General features: G+C 39.3%; 1 protein-coding gene across 1 annotated transcript; it reads left to right on the plus strand.

Annotated features, from left to right (window-relative positions):
* The first annotated feature begins 8,583 nt into the window (after positions 1–8,583).
* LOC311240936 (tryptase-2-like) lies at positions 8,584–20,500 on the plus strand. The gene is made up of 5 exons (XM_084329558.1): positions 8,584–8,680; positions 11,098–11,269; positions 12,114–12,394; positions 12,712–12,851; positions 19,574–20,500. The coding sequence occupies exons 1-5, from the start codon at positions 8,626–8,628 to the stop codon at positions 19,760–19,762; spliced, it is 837 nt and encodes a 278-aa protein (XP_084185684.1). The 5' UTR covers positions 8,584–8,625; the 3' UTR covers positions 19,763–20,500.
* Positions 20,501–20,882: the final 382 nt, after the last annotated feature.

Raw genomic sequence — 20,882 nt, forward strand, 5'->3', positions numbered from 1 at the left:
TGCGCGTGTGTTCCATAAAAATAAATCCTCACAGAAACAAATTGACCACATACAGTTCCTGATTAGACCTCTATTAGAAGGCTTTGCTCACATGACCACAGTTGCTAGGCTACTCTAAACTGTAGTTCACGGTTCACCAAACTACAAACTACAGTGAAAGAAGTTATACTAACACTACTTTGAAAACGGAGTAGCCTACAATTTAACAACTACATCCAAACTACATTAGCAAAAACGTATTACAAATCTGGTATGTCATAAATGTATAGATGTAGCAGTACTGTCTATCCGATCGTGCCCTCCCATAGTCGAGCAGACTGTACACAGAGCAGACTCCGCGGAGGTCCGCGCGGACTCTTTGAGCTTTTGATCTCAGCGGACGTCTGCGCGTCAGAAAATAGGAGCTTCGCACTTTGCACTCTGCTGTGGGTCTGCTTTGACTCCCTTTGAGTCCGCGCGGACCTCCGCGGAGTTGCTCTGTGTACAGTATGTCATATGTTATGATGAATTGAAAATAGGGGACCCTGATGTAAACAAGACGAAAGTCTTTCTCTGGTCTGCATCCCCTTTAACAATTGTTACTGTACCCATTTTGCAATCTGTTAATAAAGTTTTCAATCAATCAATCAATCAATCAATCAACGTTTGATTAAAGTGGCCAGGGTAGGTGTGAATGAATGAATGAATGAATGAATGAAAACTTTATTTAACAGATTGCAGAATGGGTACAATACAGTACGGCTCAATACATACAATTGTTAAGGGGATGCAGACCTGAGAAAGACGTTTGTCTTGTTTCTATCAGGGTCCCCCATTTTCAATTCATATAGACATATATGACATACATGACATACAGATAGTCAGTACTGCTACATCTATACATTTATGACATACCAGATTTGCAACTACAGTACTGTTTGTGATACAGAAGGAGTCAAGAAAAGGGAGTATATACATTTGACGTAGAAACTGTACATTGGAGGAGGTTGGGTGGGGGGGGTTGGGTACATTGGGATATTGACAACCATACTGGGTAATTTACATTGGAGGTGGTTGGGGGGGGGGGGGGGGGCACACTGTATAAACAAGTAACACTGTACATTGAGGGGGGGGGGGGGGGGACACTGTACAAACAAACACAATTGTACATTGAACTATTGACAAAACCATACTAGGTAAATGACTGTACATTGGAGGGGGTTGGGTTAGGATATTTACAGGGGCCAGTGTTGAATTGCAGTCTCCCGTAGGTGTCCCTTGAGAGAGGTTTTGAAAGTGGGTAGTGATCCACATTCCTTTACAGCTTTGGGTAGGGCGTTCCACATTGATGTGGCATAATTGCGAAACGTGTTTAGTCCCTTATTTGAGCCGAATCTGGGTTTAACATGATTTGTGGAGCTCCCTCTGGTGTTGTGATCGTGGTATTCACTGACCTTTGGGAAGTATTTTGACATGTACATGGGTACCTTGGTCGTGTAGTGTATCTTGTAGACCAGGCCCATTGCAAGTTGTTGTACTCTGTCGTCTACTCTAAGCCATCCTAGGTTGTCAAAGTGGGCAGGGGTGAGGTGGGTTCTAGGAGTAAGGTCAAGCAGTAGTCTGACCAGTTTGTTTTGAGATGTTTGTAATTTTGTTTTTAGCGCCTTTGAGGTGCTTTGGTACCATGAGGTGCAAGCATAGTCGTAGTACCCCTGAATGAGTGCTCCTGCCAGAGTCTTCAGGGTGTTCTTGTTTACCAGAGAGGAGATCCGGTACAAGAATCGAGTTCGTTGGTTGACTTTTTTTTATTACATTGGATGCCATTTTGTCACAGGAGAGATTAGCCTCTAGGATGGAACCCAGGTAGGTAATTTCATCTTTCCTTGTGACAATATTGTCACCCACTGTAACTGAGAAGCCGTCGGTCTTGCTGAGTTTGTTATTTGAACCGAAGAGAATGGACTCTGTTTTTCCCATGTGTAATGATAGTTTGTTATCAGCGAGCCATATGCAGATTCTGCCTAGTTCCGAGCTGAGGGTTTTTTCAACCTGTAACTTGTTCTTGTCAGAGACCAGCAGGGCTGAGTCGTCCGCAAACAGGAACAAGTTGCAGTCACAAGCTGACGACATGTCATTTGCATAAATTAGGAACAGTAGCGGTCCTAGTATGCTTCCTTGTGGAACACCACAGCTCACTGTGAGGGGGGGGGGGATAGGGTACCGTTTACCTCCACCATCTGTTCCCTCCCCTCAAGGTAGGATTGCATCCAGCTCACTGATAGACTATCACTGCGGTCTTCACTTGGTCCTGCCTGAGAACATAGGTGTAGATTTAGGTGGAGTTCGCAGGAGACATGTCCGCCTCAATATTGAGAAGAGGTAAATTTGTCCCCCTAAAAAAATATAGGGAATATGAAAGACAACACCCTCCCCAAAATAAGTTAAATAAATAAGGGGGTCAAAACATCTATATATCCTTCTTATCTGTAATATTAACCAACCATTTCAGACACCCCTTGAGCCCTACCATCTCAACATTGCAGACGTGCCTCTCATAAATGAACACCAGAATACAGGAAATTAAGTATTTGACACTCAAAATCACTCAACTTAAAGTGCAGTTTTTAGGGCAAATACATTTTATAATTAACTACCTTAAATGTTTTTGGAACACTAGCCATATTTTCTACTTATCAGTGATGTTATGTATTAGTAGAGTACTTTCTCATCACAATCCATGCTGTAGCTAGATACAAATGCAAAGTCAATGGGGTTAAGCTGTTGGTACACGCTGAATGAAGACAGATCTACTCCACAATGTACATTTCAGTTGCCTTCAGTCAGCTTGTGTTTGTCAAAATATCTGCCATGAAAAATGCATCTGAGTAACAGAAATTATATGACATAATGTCGCCCATAGAGCCCAAGTTCATCTCACTGAACATACATTTGACCAGCTGTGATATAATAATAACTTTATTTGTATAGCACTTTTCATATAGAAATTGCCGTTCAAAGTGCTTCACAGCAGTAAAAAATACAGGCATAAGCGAGCATAAAAAAGAGGTAGCAATGTAAGGTAAATCACAGTTTTGCACATTAGGAGGCCTCTCTGTTTACGGTTTCATTCAGTAATAAAAAATAATCAAATAGAACAGACAGTAAAAAGTGTGATAAAATAGTTCAATAAAAATATACAATAACATTTACAACAGAGCATCACATAACACTTAATAGAACAACAGAGCAGTGCATCGCTCTTAACACTTTGAGTTTCTTTACAAAGTTCTAACATAATACAGAGCAGTGCATTGCTCTTAACACTTGAGTTTCTTTACAAAGTACAGTTCTAAATTACCTTATAGAACAACAAAAGAATAGATGTGAAGAACAGACACATGAACAACTGGTACCAGCAAGTGATTAATTAGGCTACCCTCATCTATCCAGTGGTTCCAATAAGTACAGAGGACTCAGTGGCCCCTTAATGGGCTTTAGGGGTCCAATGTCCATAACAAAAGGAGGAATTATATGTGTGCGTATAACTTGAGTAATAATAATTAACAAGCCACGCACCTTTTGCCTGGGGTGAATTCCTATATGTAACCCTGACAACATGTTGCCATGCTTCTCTTACTGAGCTCCACACATTTAAATCCTAGGAAATAAATAAGCAAATGCATAAATAAATTCTCAGATGTGAGCCACTTTGATCAGAGAAAAATTCTATCAAATGGGCATGGCAGTTGTAAAGCCATTACTAAAAAAACCTAACTTGGATAGTAATGAAATGGCAAATTATCGTCCAATATCCAACCTACCATTCATTAGCAAAGTACTTGAAAAGATAGTTTCAGTTCAAATAAATTCCTTTCTTGAAGAAAACAACATCTTAGAAGAATTTCAGTCGGGATTCAGAAAATATCATAGCACTGAAACTGCCCTCACCAAAATAATCAGTGACCTCAGGCTAAACTCTGACGAGAATAAGATCTCCATCCTTATCCTGCTGGATCTCAGTGCAGCATTTGATACAATCGATCACGATATTCTAATCGATCGTCTTGAAAACCTTGTCGGTTTCTCAGAACATGTGCTAGGGTTCAAAACATACATCAGAGGGAGGAAATTCTATGTTAGAATAGGAGAGCACATGTCTGATATATACGACAACAACTATGGAGTTGCACAAGGGAGTTGCTTAGGTCCTTTACTCTTCTCCCTTTACATGTTACCGCTGGGTAATATCATCAGAGAACATAATGTAGATTTCCATAGCTATGCGGATGATACACAACTGTACATATCTGCTGAACCAAATGATACAGCGATTAGCTCCATTACAGACTGCTTACTGGCAATAAATAAATGGATGAGTAAGAACTTCCTGAAACTAAACGAGAACAAAACTGAAATTCGAATTATCGGCCCCAAAACTAAATAAGAAACGTTAATAAAGAACCTGGGAGGACTAACCCCTTGGATCAAATCTGAGGTCACTAGTCTCGGGGTTATCATAGATTCAGAACTGAACTTCAATTCTCATATTAGCAAAGTAACGAAAACATCGTTCTTCCATCTCAGAAATATAGCAAAAGTACGACCATTTATTAATCAGAACGATGCTGAGAAGCTCATTCATGCATTCATATCTAGCCGGTTAGACTACTGTAATGCACTTTTCACAGGTCTCCCTAAGAAAACCACAGAGAGGCTTCAGCGAATCCAAAACTCCGCAGCCCGACTGCTAACTAGAACCAAAAGGAGAGAGCACATTAGTCCAGTCTTAGCTGCTTTACACTGGCTTCCTGTAACATTTAGAATTGACTTTAAGGTCCTTCTCCTTACATACAAAGCTCTAAATGGACAGGGACCTAGCTACATCACCGACACTCTAATAAATTACACGCCAGCAAGAACACTGCGATCATCAGCTGCTGGACTAGAGGCTCCCAGAAACAGTCAAAAGAGGATCGGTAATGCAGCCTTTATCAACTATGCCCCAAAACTGTGGAACAAACTACCCCAAAACATCAGGGAAGCTAACTCGCTAGACATCTTCAAAAGATCTCTTTGCTCAGGCATTTCAATGACTTACCTGCACTATTCTTACCCTGCCTACTTTTATACACTGCCTATCAAATTCATGTGTCGGTTCTATGCTAATTTTATCATATTTTATCTATTTCATCACACGTTTTACTTCTTACTGATGCACTGCTCTGTTGTATGTTAAATACCCTGTTGTATGTCCATTCTATTTTATAATTTTTAGAATCATTATAAACTATTTTTATACTGAATGATTTACCATACCTTGCTACCTGTCTATCTTTTTTTATGTTCGCTTATACCTGTATTTTTTACTGTTGTGAAGCACTTTGAACTGCAACCTCTGTATAAAAGTGCTATACAAATAAAGTTATTATTATTATTATTATTATTTTATTATTATTATTATTATTATTATTATTATTATTATTATTATTATTATTATTATTATTATTATTATTATTATTATTATTATTATTATTATTATTATTATTATTATTATTATTATTATTATTATTATTATTATTATTATTATTATTATTATTATTATTATTATTATTATTATTATTATTATTATTATTATTATTATTATTATTATTATTATTATTATTATTATTATTATTATTATTATTATTATTATTATTATTATTATTATTATTATTATTATTATTATTATTATTATTATTATTATTATTATTATTATTATTATTATTATTATTATTATTATTATTATTATTATTATTATTATTATTATTATTATTATTATTATTGTAACTGAGGGGTACAATTCCCTGACTGTATTGATAAGTATGGTATCATTAAACCACTACCGTCTTATGTACATTCCTACTGGCCATACAGTACACAGGTATCTAATGATGAACACTTCCCCACAATGACTCGGTTCCACACAAAGCTGTATTTAAGTATTTATTAGCAGCAAAAGGTACATAATATACTTTACTTTACTTCACTTTGGATGCGCTTATAAGGCAAAGGAATGTGCGTAGGCAAATCAATAACGAATGTCCATTCTCATATTACGCAGGAGATAATCATACAACCTGAATCTTAGGGAATTATATCTATGGTGCACTAGTAATATAGCGGGAGATACTGGTAGGGTCCCCCCGGTTGTAAGCCAGCAAGGGTAGAGGATCTGTCGGTAGTAGAGTCTGGGTCAACGATGATAAGGAGACTCCGAGTACAGGAGACGGTGCAATAAGATCTTGATCCGCAGACGAATACAGCTGTTCTCCGTAGCATGTAGCTCCACATGGAAGAAAGCTAGCCGGCCTCAGACTTCTGAGAGGCAGACTCGACGTGGCTCCTCACAGGTTAAATCCCACACACTTGTGGGTGTCGGCGATTCTCCGCTCCATTAATTACAGGACCAAAAGCAAATATAATCCAGCCGAAAAGGGCTATGCAGTCGTCGGTAGGTTATCCAGTGTACATAATCCACACGGTCCTCGTCTAGGGCCCCTCGGGTGAAAGCGCCATGGTAAGCAGCCCAGCCTGGATAAGCACTCTAGCTGATACGAGGAAACGTTGGTGATGTTGGTCACTGTAGAACTTTAGCCGCACGATACACTATACACAAATAGACTATTACTGACTTAATAGAATAGGTCGAACTCGACGGTACAGCGTTAAACTCTGACACTTCAGTTATTAATTCGCACGCGGTCTCAATGCTCTATTTGGGGCCAAACAGGCCATACTTCACCGCACGTCGTATCGTGGGTGAGGCTTCAACTTTAGTTACTAAGACTTCTGACTAAGTGCTTCTGTATTCACCTGCGCCGTATTTATACGCTTAGATGAATAAACTAGTACCAGCTTTATTCCTGTCTCATATCCTTGCACAGTACCGTTCATGTCCAGGCATGTCCCCGGCGGTGACTTTGAACCCGACATTAAAGGTATGGCCATGGCGCCTGTGGACCGCTGTCCAATAAGAGAATGAAATATTATGGTCTGTACTAGGCTAAAGGGATATTCCGTGTATATGTACAAGGAATATACAAGGGATATCAAACGATATACAAATATTATGCAATATATATCAATCAATAAATATATATATTCGGTTTAATCTGGTCCTTTGTAACAATTATTATTATTATTATTATTATTATTATTATTATTATTATTATTATTATTATTATTATTATTATTATTATTATTATTATTATTATTATTATTATTATTATTATTATTATTATTATTATTATTATTATTATTATTATTATTATTATTATTATTATTATTATTATTATTATTATTATTATTATTATTATTATTATTATCCAACTTATGCATATATATATATATATATTAGTGCTGTCAGGCGATACATTTTTTTTACCAAATTAATTACAGGATTTGTAATTGATTAATCTAATTAGTCGCATTTTAATCGCATAACCATTTTATGCCTGATATTCTATATTCTATAATCATATTTCAAATTGCATGTGTCCGGATGGCAGAATTCAGTACTATATCTACAAAACCTTCTGTTTAATCATCTTCGATCTATTAATTTGCTTAGATTTCTCAGGTCTGGTCAATTTGAGCATAGTGTTATTCACAGTCAAATATAAGTAAGGGATAATGTAGCTACGAGGTCATTGTCGCAAAATAATTGACCGACACGGAGTTTAAAATACCGAGGCGCCTCGCATCATCGACAAGACAAGATCAAATGCAGACGCAGTTCTGTTCTGTCGCTCCCGCTGTCATCGTCACACACACTCCGCTGTCAGTGCAGCCGGCAGGTGTGTCTGATTGGCTGCACTGATGCAGTGTGTCAGTGGGCTTGATTGCGAACAGCTGCGCACAGCGATCATTATTGTTCGGCAGAGGTCCGTTATCGAGTAACCTCTGACGAGCGCTATTGACCAATCACAAGCAAGCATTTCGGTGAATGTGAAAACGCCATGTAATAAAATTTTTTTTATTGATATTCTCATTTGATTCATTACAATTTACTCAAGCCTATAACAGACACAGTATTTCTGACACTGGGAATACATTCCCTGAGATCCATAGATGTCCCTAGAATCAGTCAGATACCAAGAACATGCAAATGGACCATATAAAAAAAAGTCTGTAAATCTGTATTCTACGTTCTTATGGAATAAATTAGATTAAAAAAAAATAAAAAAAAAAAATAAAAAAAAAACGTTTCTTTTGTAATTAATTTTGAGTTAATTTTCATAAAGCGATAATTTGCTGTGTAATTAATTAATCTAATTAACGCGATAAACTGCCCTGATATATATATATATATATATATATATATATGCATAAGTCTGTCTAAGTACTGGTAACTCTAAACGTTTTCATGTCAACATTATGTTGACATGAAAACGTTTAGAGTTACCAGTACTTAGACAGACTTTGTTAAAAGGGCCACCCCTTTAACACAGACAGAAAAAGCTGTTAGCTGCCAGAAACAGAGATGGAGAACTGATAGTGACAACTATCAACTACCTGCTGATAACATCACACCAACACAGTATATATTAGCTTAAACTTGTTTCTCTGGGCTGTCAGGTCTGACTGGTGACTAGCTGTGACTGAGCAATGCATCTCTCTGGACTTCTGACCGTGGTCATCTTCCTGATCTATGATGCTGGAGGTGAGAAAGACAAACAGCTATTATCTTCTTCAGAACAATGTTCTAGAACAGTGGCTCTCGAACCTTTTCGTGTTGAGGACCCCCAAATAGACACAAAATAGGTCAGGGATCCCCATCTGAGGTACATCATATTTGTTGTTATGATTTAGACCAGAATTCCATAACTGTGTAGACTTTAGGTGGGGAGATAACATTGTGAAACCTATGATTAGAGTAATGTTTTGTGCTCTCATTGTGCTAACGTCTAGTGAATAAAATTTTAGTGGAATTAAAACGATTCCCCATTTGTCTAGGGAGCCCCTGGAACCATCCCAAGAACACACAGTGGTCCCTGTACCCCACTTTGAGAACAACTGATCTAGAAAGACTGATCTGATGACTGACCACTACACTGTACCAACTGTTTTAGAATTTTAATGAGAAAAATTGTATGATGGATAGATAGTTCCACTTGTTTTGAAAGAAGTTTCAAGTTTATTAGTCACATACATCACACAGTAGTACAGTACAGACAGTAAGAACTATTTAAAATATAAATTATACATGTACTGTGTGCAACAAATAAAATAGCAAATGTAGCAGATATTAAATATCAATTATACATGTACTGTGTGCAAATCAATGGTATGTGCAGGTAATTATTGTGTGCAAATCAGTAGCAGTGGCAGCTATAAGGTAGCACTGTTTTCCCTCAGTCACAGGTCGGTTTTTTTGTGTGCTATTTTTTCATGAGTCTGACGCCTCTATGTCAAAAACCTACCCCTGGGACTTTCTCATACAACAGACTCTATGTCAAAGACCTACCCCTGGGACTGTCTCATACAACAGACTCTATGTCAAAGACCCACCCCTGGAACTGTCTCATACAACAGAACCAAAGAACAGTGAAATTTTCATGCCCAGTTTTACTATGGAAGTCGATGGAGAAATTGGGACAGGAAGTCAATTACATATCCCATACTGTGTTTGAGTATTCTGATGACGAGTCAACTGTACACCTAAAATCCCATTGAATCCCATTAAAATGTATTGAGGGACCTTTGTCTCTGCTTTGTTCGCAGGAAAGACAAAATAATTTCACGAATGACCACTTAAAGATCACATTACTTCAGGCAGTCAATGATTCCAGAACATGGGTTGACTTATGTAAACTATACTTGGAGCTTGGGCCCCGTTCCCCGTACCTGGTTCAACTAAGTCGATCAAGATGTCATTATCCAGATTCAGTTAACCCGATGTTTGAAGCCGGGATTTTCCTGTTCCTCGAAGGTGGATTCAGTCTCGTTAACTCGATTCAGACTTGAGACCCAGGCTAAATGCGCGCGGCCGCTTCAGTTGAAAAGCCAGCACGTATCGATGGCAGAGATCCTGATTCTCTAACGGCATTGATTGATTAATTGATTTAAAACTTTATTGACAGATTGCAATACGGCTCAATCGCCTCGCCGACAAGTTAAATGCGTTATCTATAGGCTAATTTTAAGTCCCTCATTACCTCAATCAATCAGATTATATTTCTTTAAACTTGCCTGCTGGATTGAATAATCAAATGAGATCTTGCTAGCGAAAATAATTAGTTAAACTGTTATACAGAATTACTTTTATTTTTTTACTTTATCCTCATTCATTAATGTGACGTCAACGGCTCATTCAATTTCTCAAATCCGTCAAACAGCGCATCTCATCAGACATCTTAATCCCAGTTACAATTAAAATAACCACATAAATGTGTACATCGCACCGAGCGAGCGCCACGGTATATATAACGTGCATTATTTAGGACAAAGTGAATTTAGTATCAGCATTTTGGGTCTATTTTACATTTCAAAAGCCCCCTCTGGAAGAATGGAGCACAAAAACGTAATTCAGAATGGTATAATGCAGATCGTAGACTGTGGGAATAATTTCAGGAAACGGGCTGTCACTTCTTTGCGGGGCGTGGCGATGGTTGATCCGGCTAACTTGAACTTAAACCCTGCTTTCGACCAGGCTCAAACTTTTGGATCTGTTGTCATGGTGATCTGGACAATCCAGGTACGGGGAGCCGGAAAGTCCGGCTTAAGTCAGACTTCACCGAAAGTTATCCGGCTAACTCAGTTATCCAGGTACGGGGAACGGGGCCCAGAACACGGGTTGAATACTTACGTAAACTACTTGAAGCTTCTCAAACACAAGTTGAATACTTATGTAAACTACTTGGACCTTCCAGAACATGGGTTGAATATTTCAGGCTTTTATTTTTCTTTAAAATATTTTCAACCATAAAACAGTGTTACCAAAATATCACACAGTTCAGTAAAATGTGAGGATTTGTCACTTTATATACAAAAACACTTGTTGAGATAATAATATTTTGCAGTGTGATACTGTTCACATGAAACACTTTCTAAAACCTCCAACTTCCACCACTTCCTTAGAGTTGCTTGGATCTGAGGTGAGGAGCTCCATCGTAGGGGGAGAGAATGCTCCTGAAGGCCGCTGGCCATGGATGGCTTACCTCAACATCTCTGATGGCAAGGTCACATGGCGATGCGGTGGCTCGCTCCTTAACCATGACTGGGTGCTGACTTCTGCAAACTGTGTGGACCCGTAAGTGTATGGTTGTCTGCTGTATGTTTAATTTAGCTTATTTGACAATAAAGAAATAAGGCAATCAGACAATTATGTCACAGCTTAAAATAGCACAATAAAATCTTATCATAGGAATTTAAAGGGATAGTCCCTCATTCTAAGATGCCTATATCTGATTTGTCACAAACTGGGAATTGTTTTAGTCCATCCAAAAAAGCACTCACATCAGTGTTTTGGTTTTTGAGATATCGTAAGCTGAAAATGATATTTTATTTTAGTAATGCTAGTGGTGAGTGATTTTTGGCTGGACAGTTTGTGGTGAATGAGATAGACCTCTAAAAATGTTGATGAATTCTTTAAGGTCTCATTCATATAATCTGACAATGCGGGCAAAGGTGCTTCTTTTGAATGGGGGGTTGCTTCTTTTGAATAGGGGGTAGTTGGGTTGGGTTCTGGCAGTTGTTATCGCATGGGGTTGCTACTTGCTAAAAGAAATCGGAGCGGTGTTCCGTGAGAAAGTTAAACTCGAGTCAAAATGTGGCGTAACGCAACGCCTCCCCGCCAATTGATCGCACCAGAAGATGAGAGATTGGGGGGCGTGTAACACAAAAACATCACAGAAATGGCCCAATCACACAAACGCACCAACCTGCGGAGAGGTGTTGCATTGTCGGATTATATGAGAATGAATCCTGCATGTAAATGATATAAAGTGATATAACATTTTGTGTGTGTGTGTGTGTGTGTGTGTGTGTGTGTGTGTGTGTGTGTGTGTGTGTGTGTGTGTGTGTGTGCGTGCGTGCGTGCATGCGTGCGTGCATGTGTGTGTGTGTGTGTGTCTGCGTGCGTGTGTGCCCGTCAGCCAGCGCAACATTAACAGGAGAAGGTCAATGATCTGGCTTGGCACATCCGATTTGCAGGGTCCATCCGAGTTTTACAAAGGCATCGCACACATCATCATACACCCTGACTATGCGGTCCAGTCCAATGGCTACGTGAACAATATCGCTATGTTGAAGTTGAAGACGAAAGTCGCCTCCTTCTCTCACAAGGTTGCCCCTGTGCACCTCGCCACCGTTCACGACACTTTTGGCCCGACATCCGAGTGTTGGATCACTGGCTGGGGCAACATCAACAATGGCGGTGAGTTCTGCACATATTAGCAAGGGTTTTGATCAATCATACCACAACAGCCTATGAGATAAATTCTACCAAATCTTGGTATATTTAAATATACTCACTCTTCCATGGCTTCGAGCTCTAGGCACAAATGTGCACAACTCACATGGACACAGCAATTAATTTAACAATAGCTCCACCTCCTCTCTTAATTTAACAATATCTCCACCTCTCCCATTAATTTAACAATATCTCCACCTTTCTCATTAATTCCATCTTGCTGTCTTTCTCCCATGTGATTTTCTCTCTCAACATCATTGCCATTTATTTTCTTCATCCAGTTGCACTGTCAGGTGAAGAGACCCTCCAGCAGCTGAAGATCCAAATAGTTCTTCCAAGTGACTGTCAGATGGCTTATCCCGGCTTGACTGAGAACATGCTGTGTGCAGGGGATCCGGAAGGAGGGAAGGACGCCTGTAATGTGAGTTCTTGCTTTAAACTGAGGAGAGAGGGGGAACCATTTTAAAAAGACAAGCTTGGTGATCTATGATCAATGCTCAGATAGATCATTTTCCTGGTGTCAAGAAATGTAAAGCTGCAGTAGGACAACTTCGGAGAAATTATCAAAAGTGAGTTTATCTCCCAAGCAGAAATAGAGCAAGCTCTACATCACTTTTCAAGCCCATGCACACGCAACAAAGACTCCCACATGTATATATATAAACTATTTCCCCAAAGTTGCCTACTGCAGCTTTAATAGGTTTTGTGATGATGATGAAGTTGCTCCATTGTTTCCAGTTTGTCCACCAAGGTTGCTCCATTGTTTCCAGTTTGTCCACCAAGGAGGTTATGTTTTCACTCGTTTGACAGTTTGCCTTTGTTTGTTTATTTGTCTGTGAACAAGATATCTAAAAAAAGAAACGTCCAGATTGCCATGAAATTTGCTGCGTACATTCATGTTCTCTATCGAAAAAAACCTATTGATCTTGGATAACCCATGACCTTTCCTCTAGCACCACAATCAGGCCAAACTTATGGATGAATTACGATAACATTTGCTGTGGACATTTATGAACCCTGGAGGGAGAAACCTATTGGTTTTAGTGACCCCATGACCTTTCCTCTAGCATCATCATCAGGCCAAAATGAAAAGGTTATGGCCAGATTGCTATACAGTTTTTTGTGAACACCCAGAGATGCAGCTATAATGCTATAGTGTTATAAGAACCCATCAGGTATAAGAGTCCATCAGGGTCAGGGTAAAAAATTCACTTAACTTGTTTCCAGATGGGGGTAAATTATGACATGATGTTTGAGCGAAACATGCTCTAGTTCAAATTACCATTCTCCCCATCTTTGACTATGCAGACATAATTTATAAATCAGCCTCCAAATCTGCTCTTAAACGTCTTGACCCACTGTACCACTCTGCTATACGTTTCATTAATGGTGCCCCATTCAACACACATCACTGCAACCTCTACTGTTTTGTAAACTGGCCATCATTACACATCAGACACCAAACACACTGGCTTACGTTAATTTACAAAGCCATTCTTGGTAGATGTCCACCATACTGTATCTCAGCAACCTACTGCTCTTCACCTAGAACTAGGGATGTCCCGATCACGTTTTTTTGCTCCCGATCCGATCCCGATCATGTGATTTTGAGTATCTACCGATACCGATATTTCCCGATCCGATAAATTTTTTTTTTTTTTTTTTTTTATTCAACAAACATGACCATGTTCACGTCTTAAACTCATACTGAGGCCTTAGTTTTGGTTTTAAATTGCATATCATCATTCATTTATTTATTGTCACACAGAGCAGAAGAATTTTGCCAAAACAAACCAATAGTATCCAGCTGCAGAACAGCAGACCAGCCACACTCTCAGACCCAAACGCATTTCCTTTGATTTAATTATACATCAAATGATTTATGAAGTTAACTTTTCACCTGGATAACGTCAACATTCAGGGTGAATGTAATGTGAGAAATTGGGATACATTTTTTTTATTTGGGTCTGAGATTGTGGCTGGTCTGCCGTTCTGCAGCTGGATACTATTGGTTTGTTTTGGCAAAATTCTTCTGCTCTGTGACAATAAATAAATGAATGATGATATGCAATTTAAAACCAAAACTAAGGCCTCAGTATGAGTTTAAGACGTGAACATGGCCATGTTTGTTGAATAAAAAAAAATAAAGTAAAAAAAAAAAATTTTTTTTTTTTTTTTTTTTTTTTTTTTGCCGATCCCGATCTTCGGAAAATCACGTGATCGGCCCCGATCCCGATCACGTGATCGGATCGGGACATCCCTACCTAGAACTCTTACCATACTTGGTCCTCTCAGTACATACACCTAATACCCAAGGTCCGTACCGCCTATGGGCATAGGCTACAGCACATTCCAATTGGAATGAGCTGCAAAAAAATGTGTCCATCCCTCTTGTGTCCATCCCTCTTTTTTTTGTCAAGGACACATTTTTTTGTGTCTTTTAACCCTTTCACTACCACACTACCAAACGGTTAACCCTTTCACTGTGACAATACATACTGTTAACCCCTTAACAGCCACACGACAAAGGGTTAACCCTTCCACAACCACACTACAGAAGGTTAACCCTTTCACTACCACACAGACGGTTAACCGTACCTGTTAGTCTGTCATTGTTTGGTTCCTCCTTGTCCATGTGTGTATGTCCTGCTACCGTTTGTTTTTCTTTTATTCATATCCTTGAATCAAGGATCAACAGGTGATGAAAAAGTCAACAAATAATGAATTGTATTAGACATTTGTTAATGATGAATAGGCTTCACTTTAGATTAGGGCACACAATAGCATCTGCAAATGATTTATAGATGTTTTATGAATGTCTTAACAAATCATTTGTTGAACATGAACAAATAAATGGAGGTACTACAGTATAGTAGATTTTTCATATCCATTTTTCAAAGCATCTAATAATGTGTTACTACTAGGGGTGTAAAGGTACACGTATCCATACCGAACCGAACCGTTTCAGTGTGTACCGTACCGTACCGAATGGCTGTGTAGTGTACAATTAGTTACTGCACACTACATCACCCCTGAGTGGAACATGGAAAGCCAAACTCTCCCCCACTGTACCGAAAACCATACCGAACCTTGACTTCAAAACCGAGGTACGTACCGTACCGTGGTTTTTGTGTACCGTTACACCCCTAGTTACTACACATTAAACAACATTATTTAATGATGAACAAATCAAGTACAAACAATGTTGATAATGAGGTATAAATAATGTAGAACTCATTTGTAAATGTTATACAAATAGTTATAAATGATTTAATAATAATTTATGAATGTATATAAATGGTTTGTTCATGATTAGTTCATTATCTACAAATACCTTATAAAGGTCTTATAACTGAGTGTTATTATAAAGTGTTACCCAAAACAAAAACACCATAAAGTCCAAACAATTTAAAATAAATCAAATAAATGTAACACTCCCAGACATACCCCACGCGAAGGTAAGGAAAAACACACGAAAACCTAGCAATAGGAAAAAATGCACCACAGGAAATGTGGAGGAGAGAAACCTTAGAAGGGCCGTTCAAGGGGGAATCTCCCTTCTTAGATGTCGGTGATAGTAGTGTTGCTATAAAACAGGTGAAACAGTTGGTAAGCATGCACTCATATGCGTAATGAAACACAGATAAGTGCATGCAATAGCAACTGAACCTTTTGAAAGATAGAGCTGATGGCGGATCTATTTGAGGCAAGGGGGCGGTGCAGAGAGGGTTGCATCCTCTCGGCCATCATCTCGGCCTTCGACACTGTCAATCACTCCATTCTAATGGACAAGCTAAAAGCAATTGGTTTTGATAGCTTATCAGTGAGCTGGATGCAATCCTACCTGGAGGGGAGAGAACAGATGGTAGAGGTAAACGGTACTCTATCCCCCCCCCCTCACAGTGAGCTGTGGTGTTCCACAAGGAAGCATACTAGGACCGCTACTCTTCCTAATTTATGCAAATGACATGTCGTCAGCCTGTGACTGCAACTTGTTCCTGTTTGCGGACGACTCAGCCCTGCTGGTCTCTGACAAGAACAAATTGCAGGTTGAAAAAACCCTCAGCACGGAACTAGGCAAAATCTGCATATGGCTCGCTGATAACAAACTATCATTACACATGGGCAAAACAGAGTCCATTCTCTTCAGTTCAAATAACAAACTCAGCAAGACAGACGGATTCTCAGTTACAGTGGGTGACAATATTGTCACAAGGAAAGACGAAATTACCTACCTGGGTTCCATCCTAGAGGCAAATCTTTCCTGTGACAAAATGGCATCCAATGTAATAAAAAAAGTCAACCAACGAACTAGATTCTTGTACCGGATCTCCTCTCTGGTAAACAAGAATACCCTGAAGACTCTGGCAGGAGCACTCATTCAAGGGTACTATGACTATGCGTGCACCTCATGGTACCAAAGCACCTCAAAGGCGCTTAAAACAAAATTACAAACATCACAAAACAAACTGGTCAGACTACTACTTGACCTGAACCCCAGAACCCACCTCACCCCTGCCCACTTTGCCAACCTAGGATGGCTTAGAGTAGATGACAGAGTACAGCAACTTGCAATGGGCCTGGTCTACAAGATACACTATACGACCGGGGTGCCCATGTACATGTCAAAATACTTCCCAAAGGTCAGTGAATACCACAACCACTACACCAGAGGAAGCTCAACAAATCATGTTAAACCCAGATTCGGCTCAAACAAGGGACTAAACACGTTTCGCAATTATGCCACAACAATGTGGAACGCCCTACCCAAAGCTGTAAAGGAATGTGAATCCCTGCCCACATTCAAAACCGCTCTTAAAGAGCACCTACGGGAGGCTGCAATTCGAAACTGGCCACCGTAAATGCCCAAAACCCCCACCACCTCCTAATAGACAGTCTCCTCCCCACCGCATGTATATATTCCCTCCCCGTCGTATGTATATTTCCCTCCCACCCACCCACCCCCTCCTAATGTACAGTCCCCTCCCCATCATATGTATATACTCTGTCAGGATCTAGGGGTAACAGTACTGTATATTTGAATACCGCTGTCGTATATTCCTAATGAATATCTAAGGTCATTTGCAGTGCATACAGGTTGCTAACTAGAGGGAGAGAAGGAGAGTGATAGTAACATGGTCTCCTCACCTGACTTTAGTCAGCTGAGAAATAAGCTTGTATTAGCCAGACAACCAGGAGCTTTGGTCCAAACTTATTTATTTGCAGCGTGGCCAAGAGTTAATGCATTGGTTACATACAGGAAATGTATTTCAGCATAATACATGATTGTACAAAAGGATTGATGAGGTAAATCACAATAGCCCTTACACGTTGGCTCTCTACATCAAGACAGTATTGCACATAAAGAGTAGTCATGTTATGTCAATGAAACGAGAATGTACTAAGCCATACACATGGGCACAACCTGATCTTAAGGTAGGAATCTGTACATGTTACTCTAACCAACAATAATGAGTCCATGATTCTACTCACATGTATAACAGCACATTCTCTGGTGGATCGATGGAGGCTCAGCCGGACCCCCCTGGGGACGGGTCGGTGGGCTGGCCTCCCAACTAACTGCACTGCTCCAATACTTATAGGCCCAAAATTACCTTCCTATCTTTCAACTGGTTCAACCAATCACAAGTATCTTCTTGTTGGGGCTGCTCTGTCCCAACATGTCCTTGTGGAGGCCGGTGTCGGTGGCCCCCTCTCCTTTTGGGCCGTGGCTTCTTATTGACAGAGGCCTGTCTCCTCTGAATGCATCAACCACTTCAACATTCCTCCATTACCCATTTTGACTTTCCCACACATATGGTTCATGCAATGACCTATAGATCTCTGATATCACCTCAGTACAGTCATTGCTTCTAGGCTGATATCAAACATCATAGGAGCAGCACCAACCTTTATTTACCAGACTGAATCTTTATACTATAACTGTGATTTAAAGGAAATGGCTTTATTACTTCCAGTTTTGACATTCCTAGAATGGTATTCTTCTTTGTAAGTTACTTTCTAATTTGTTACTATAATCTTGTTATTATTCCAATATTGTTTTTCATTCTAAACTAATATAATGCAATTATATTTCCTGTGACCTCTAATCTTGGTTAGCGCAGCTAACCTTTTCCTGTGAGGTGTGACTCTATTTACTTAGTCTTGGTTCTCCCCTGAGGGCTTTTTATGACCTGCAACTGTTATTCTCTAATCCAGTTTCACCCTGAGAGGCACTTTTGGCTAAGCCTGCTTTTACATTATGGGTTCTCTAATTATTCACACATTTTAGTTATGAAATTCAATGTCAATTTCACCACACCGCTTATGTCACAAATGTATCAGTACTAAATACCTATATGTCTCTATGCCATAAATGTCATGTATGTTGTGTATGTCATAAATGTCTATATGAATTGAAAATGGGGGACCCTGATGGAAACAAGACAAACGTCTTTCTCTGGTCTGCATCCCCTTAACAATTGTATGTATTGAGCCGTACTGTATTGTACCCATTCTGCAATCTGTTAAATAAAGTTTTCATTCATTCATTCATTCATCACAGGACGTCCAACACTCCGGTCATCACTACGAGACAGGGAGACAGGGAGACAGGGAGACAGGGAGACGGGACAGGCGTTAGACAGTTTGCATGATTGTGATGCACTTCTACTGTATTCATTGTATTAATTTGATCATTTGTAACATTCTTGCCAGGTGGCCCAGGTCGTTATTGTAAATTAGATTAGATTAAATTAAAATGTATTGTCATTGCACAGTACAAGTACAGTACAATGAAAAAAAGTTGGCATCTAACCAGAGTGCAAATGTAACAGTAAAGTGCAATAACAATCTACAATCTACAAATGATAACAGTAAATGTGATATATATATAACAAGCTACTGGTAATATATGCTAAACTGATATGGTACAGTATAATTATGCTATTCAGTGATATGAGTATAAATAAGTATAAAAGGTATAAAAGGTGAAACAGGTATAAATACACTATGGTAGTAAGCCATACTGGCCAGTGGTATAACATATATATGGTGAACTGGTGAATAGATTATAACTGGTTCTCAATTAATTTACCTGGTTAAATAAAGGCTAAATAAATAAACATTTTTTTTGCTTCACAGGGGGATTATGGCGGTCCGCTGGTGTGTCGCACTCCTCGTGGCTTTGTCCAGGCAGGCCTCATGAGCTTTGGGAACCCTCAAGGTTGTGCTCTTCCTGGTTCTCCCGGCGTCTACACCAGAGTCGCATCCTACCTGGATTTCATAGAGGACTACATTCACCGCAGCCTGCACACTTCAGCCACAATGTAGACTTCCCAGAAGAGCACCCTTCCTCTCCAGTCTCTCTCTCTGCTATAGACACATCTGAATGTCGCACCATGTAACCGCCCCTGTGTAACACCCGGTAACACCCTATGTAATAGTGGCAAAGCCTAATGCAGTTTTGGGTGTAGTCCTAAATCCCTATAGAAAATATGAATGAAATATGAATTTACATTTCTGAATAGAGGATCCAGCCTGATATGAAAAGAAAAAAAAAATCTAGGAGGCAGCTAACATCAGCTAATACTAACTTTGTGAAATCTGAAGCCGGCTACTTTTAAAATCAATCTACTAAACTAAGACTTTGAATTTCACAAAGTTGCTCATGCTTGATCTAACTGAAACGTGAAAGAAGAGATTTCCGCACACTTACTGTAGATATATACAGTGTAGATCAGTGTAGATATATGCAGTGTACAGTAGATCTATGCAGTGTTTCACTTTATTTCTGATTGACATGATTTATAACTAAATGTAGAACGTAGTGTCGGGCTGGATCCCCCATTCAGCACAGACCTTATATAATCAACATTTAGAAAATCCCATTCATATTTTCAATAGGGATTCAGGACTAAACCCCACCAGATGTACAAAGTGACCATGACTTCACCACGCTATACCTTGTTATAAATGATTTAAATACTGTATATGTGCTATATCTACTCTATCCATCTTTGTAGTAAACCATTGAAGTGTCTACCTGGTCAAATAAAGTGTTAAGCTGTAGCCCTATTTTCAGAAGTTTTGCCTAAAGGTACATGCCTAAGTAAATGGAAGATTGCTCCACTTCTACAAGGTCAATTAGCATGTTCTTGGTATTCACAGTGTCAGAAATATTGTGTCTGTTACTAGGCTTGAAAACATTGAGATTCTTTTGATTACGCTCACTGAGCTCATTCAGCACCTTCTTGAGATCAAGTTGTTAGATTCTGATCAGTCGGCCAGTATCACGTCTTCTTGTGTTATCCTCTCTCCATCACTCTCTCTGCGTTGTGTACTTTTAATGGTCCTGACGTCTCATATACAATCCTTATCTCTCCCCGTTAGTGCAATCCGCAAACCATAATAATTCTCCACCTTCGTAAGAATTCGACACTTTGACACAGCG

Source organism: Notolepis coatsorum (assembly GCF_963971535.1).
Source record: "Notolepis coatsorum genome assembly, chromosome: 14".
NCBI classification, from domain to species: domain Eukaryota; kingdom Metazoa; phylum Chordata; class Actinopteri; order Aulopiformes; family Paralepididae; genus Notolepis; species Notolepis coatsorum.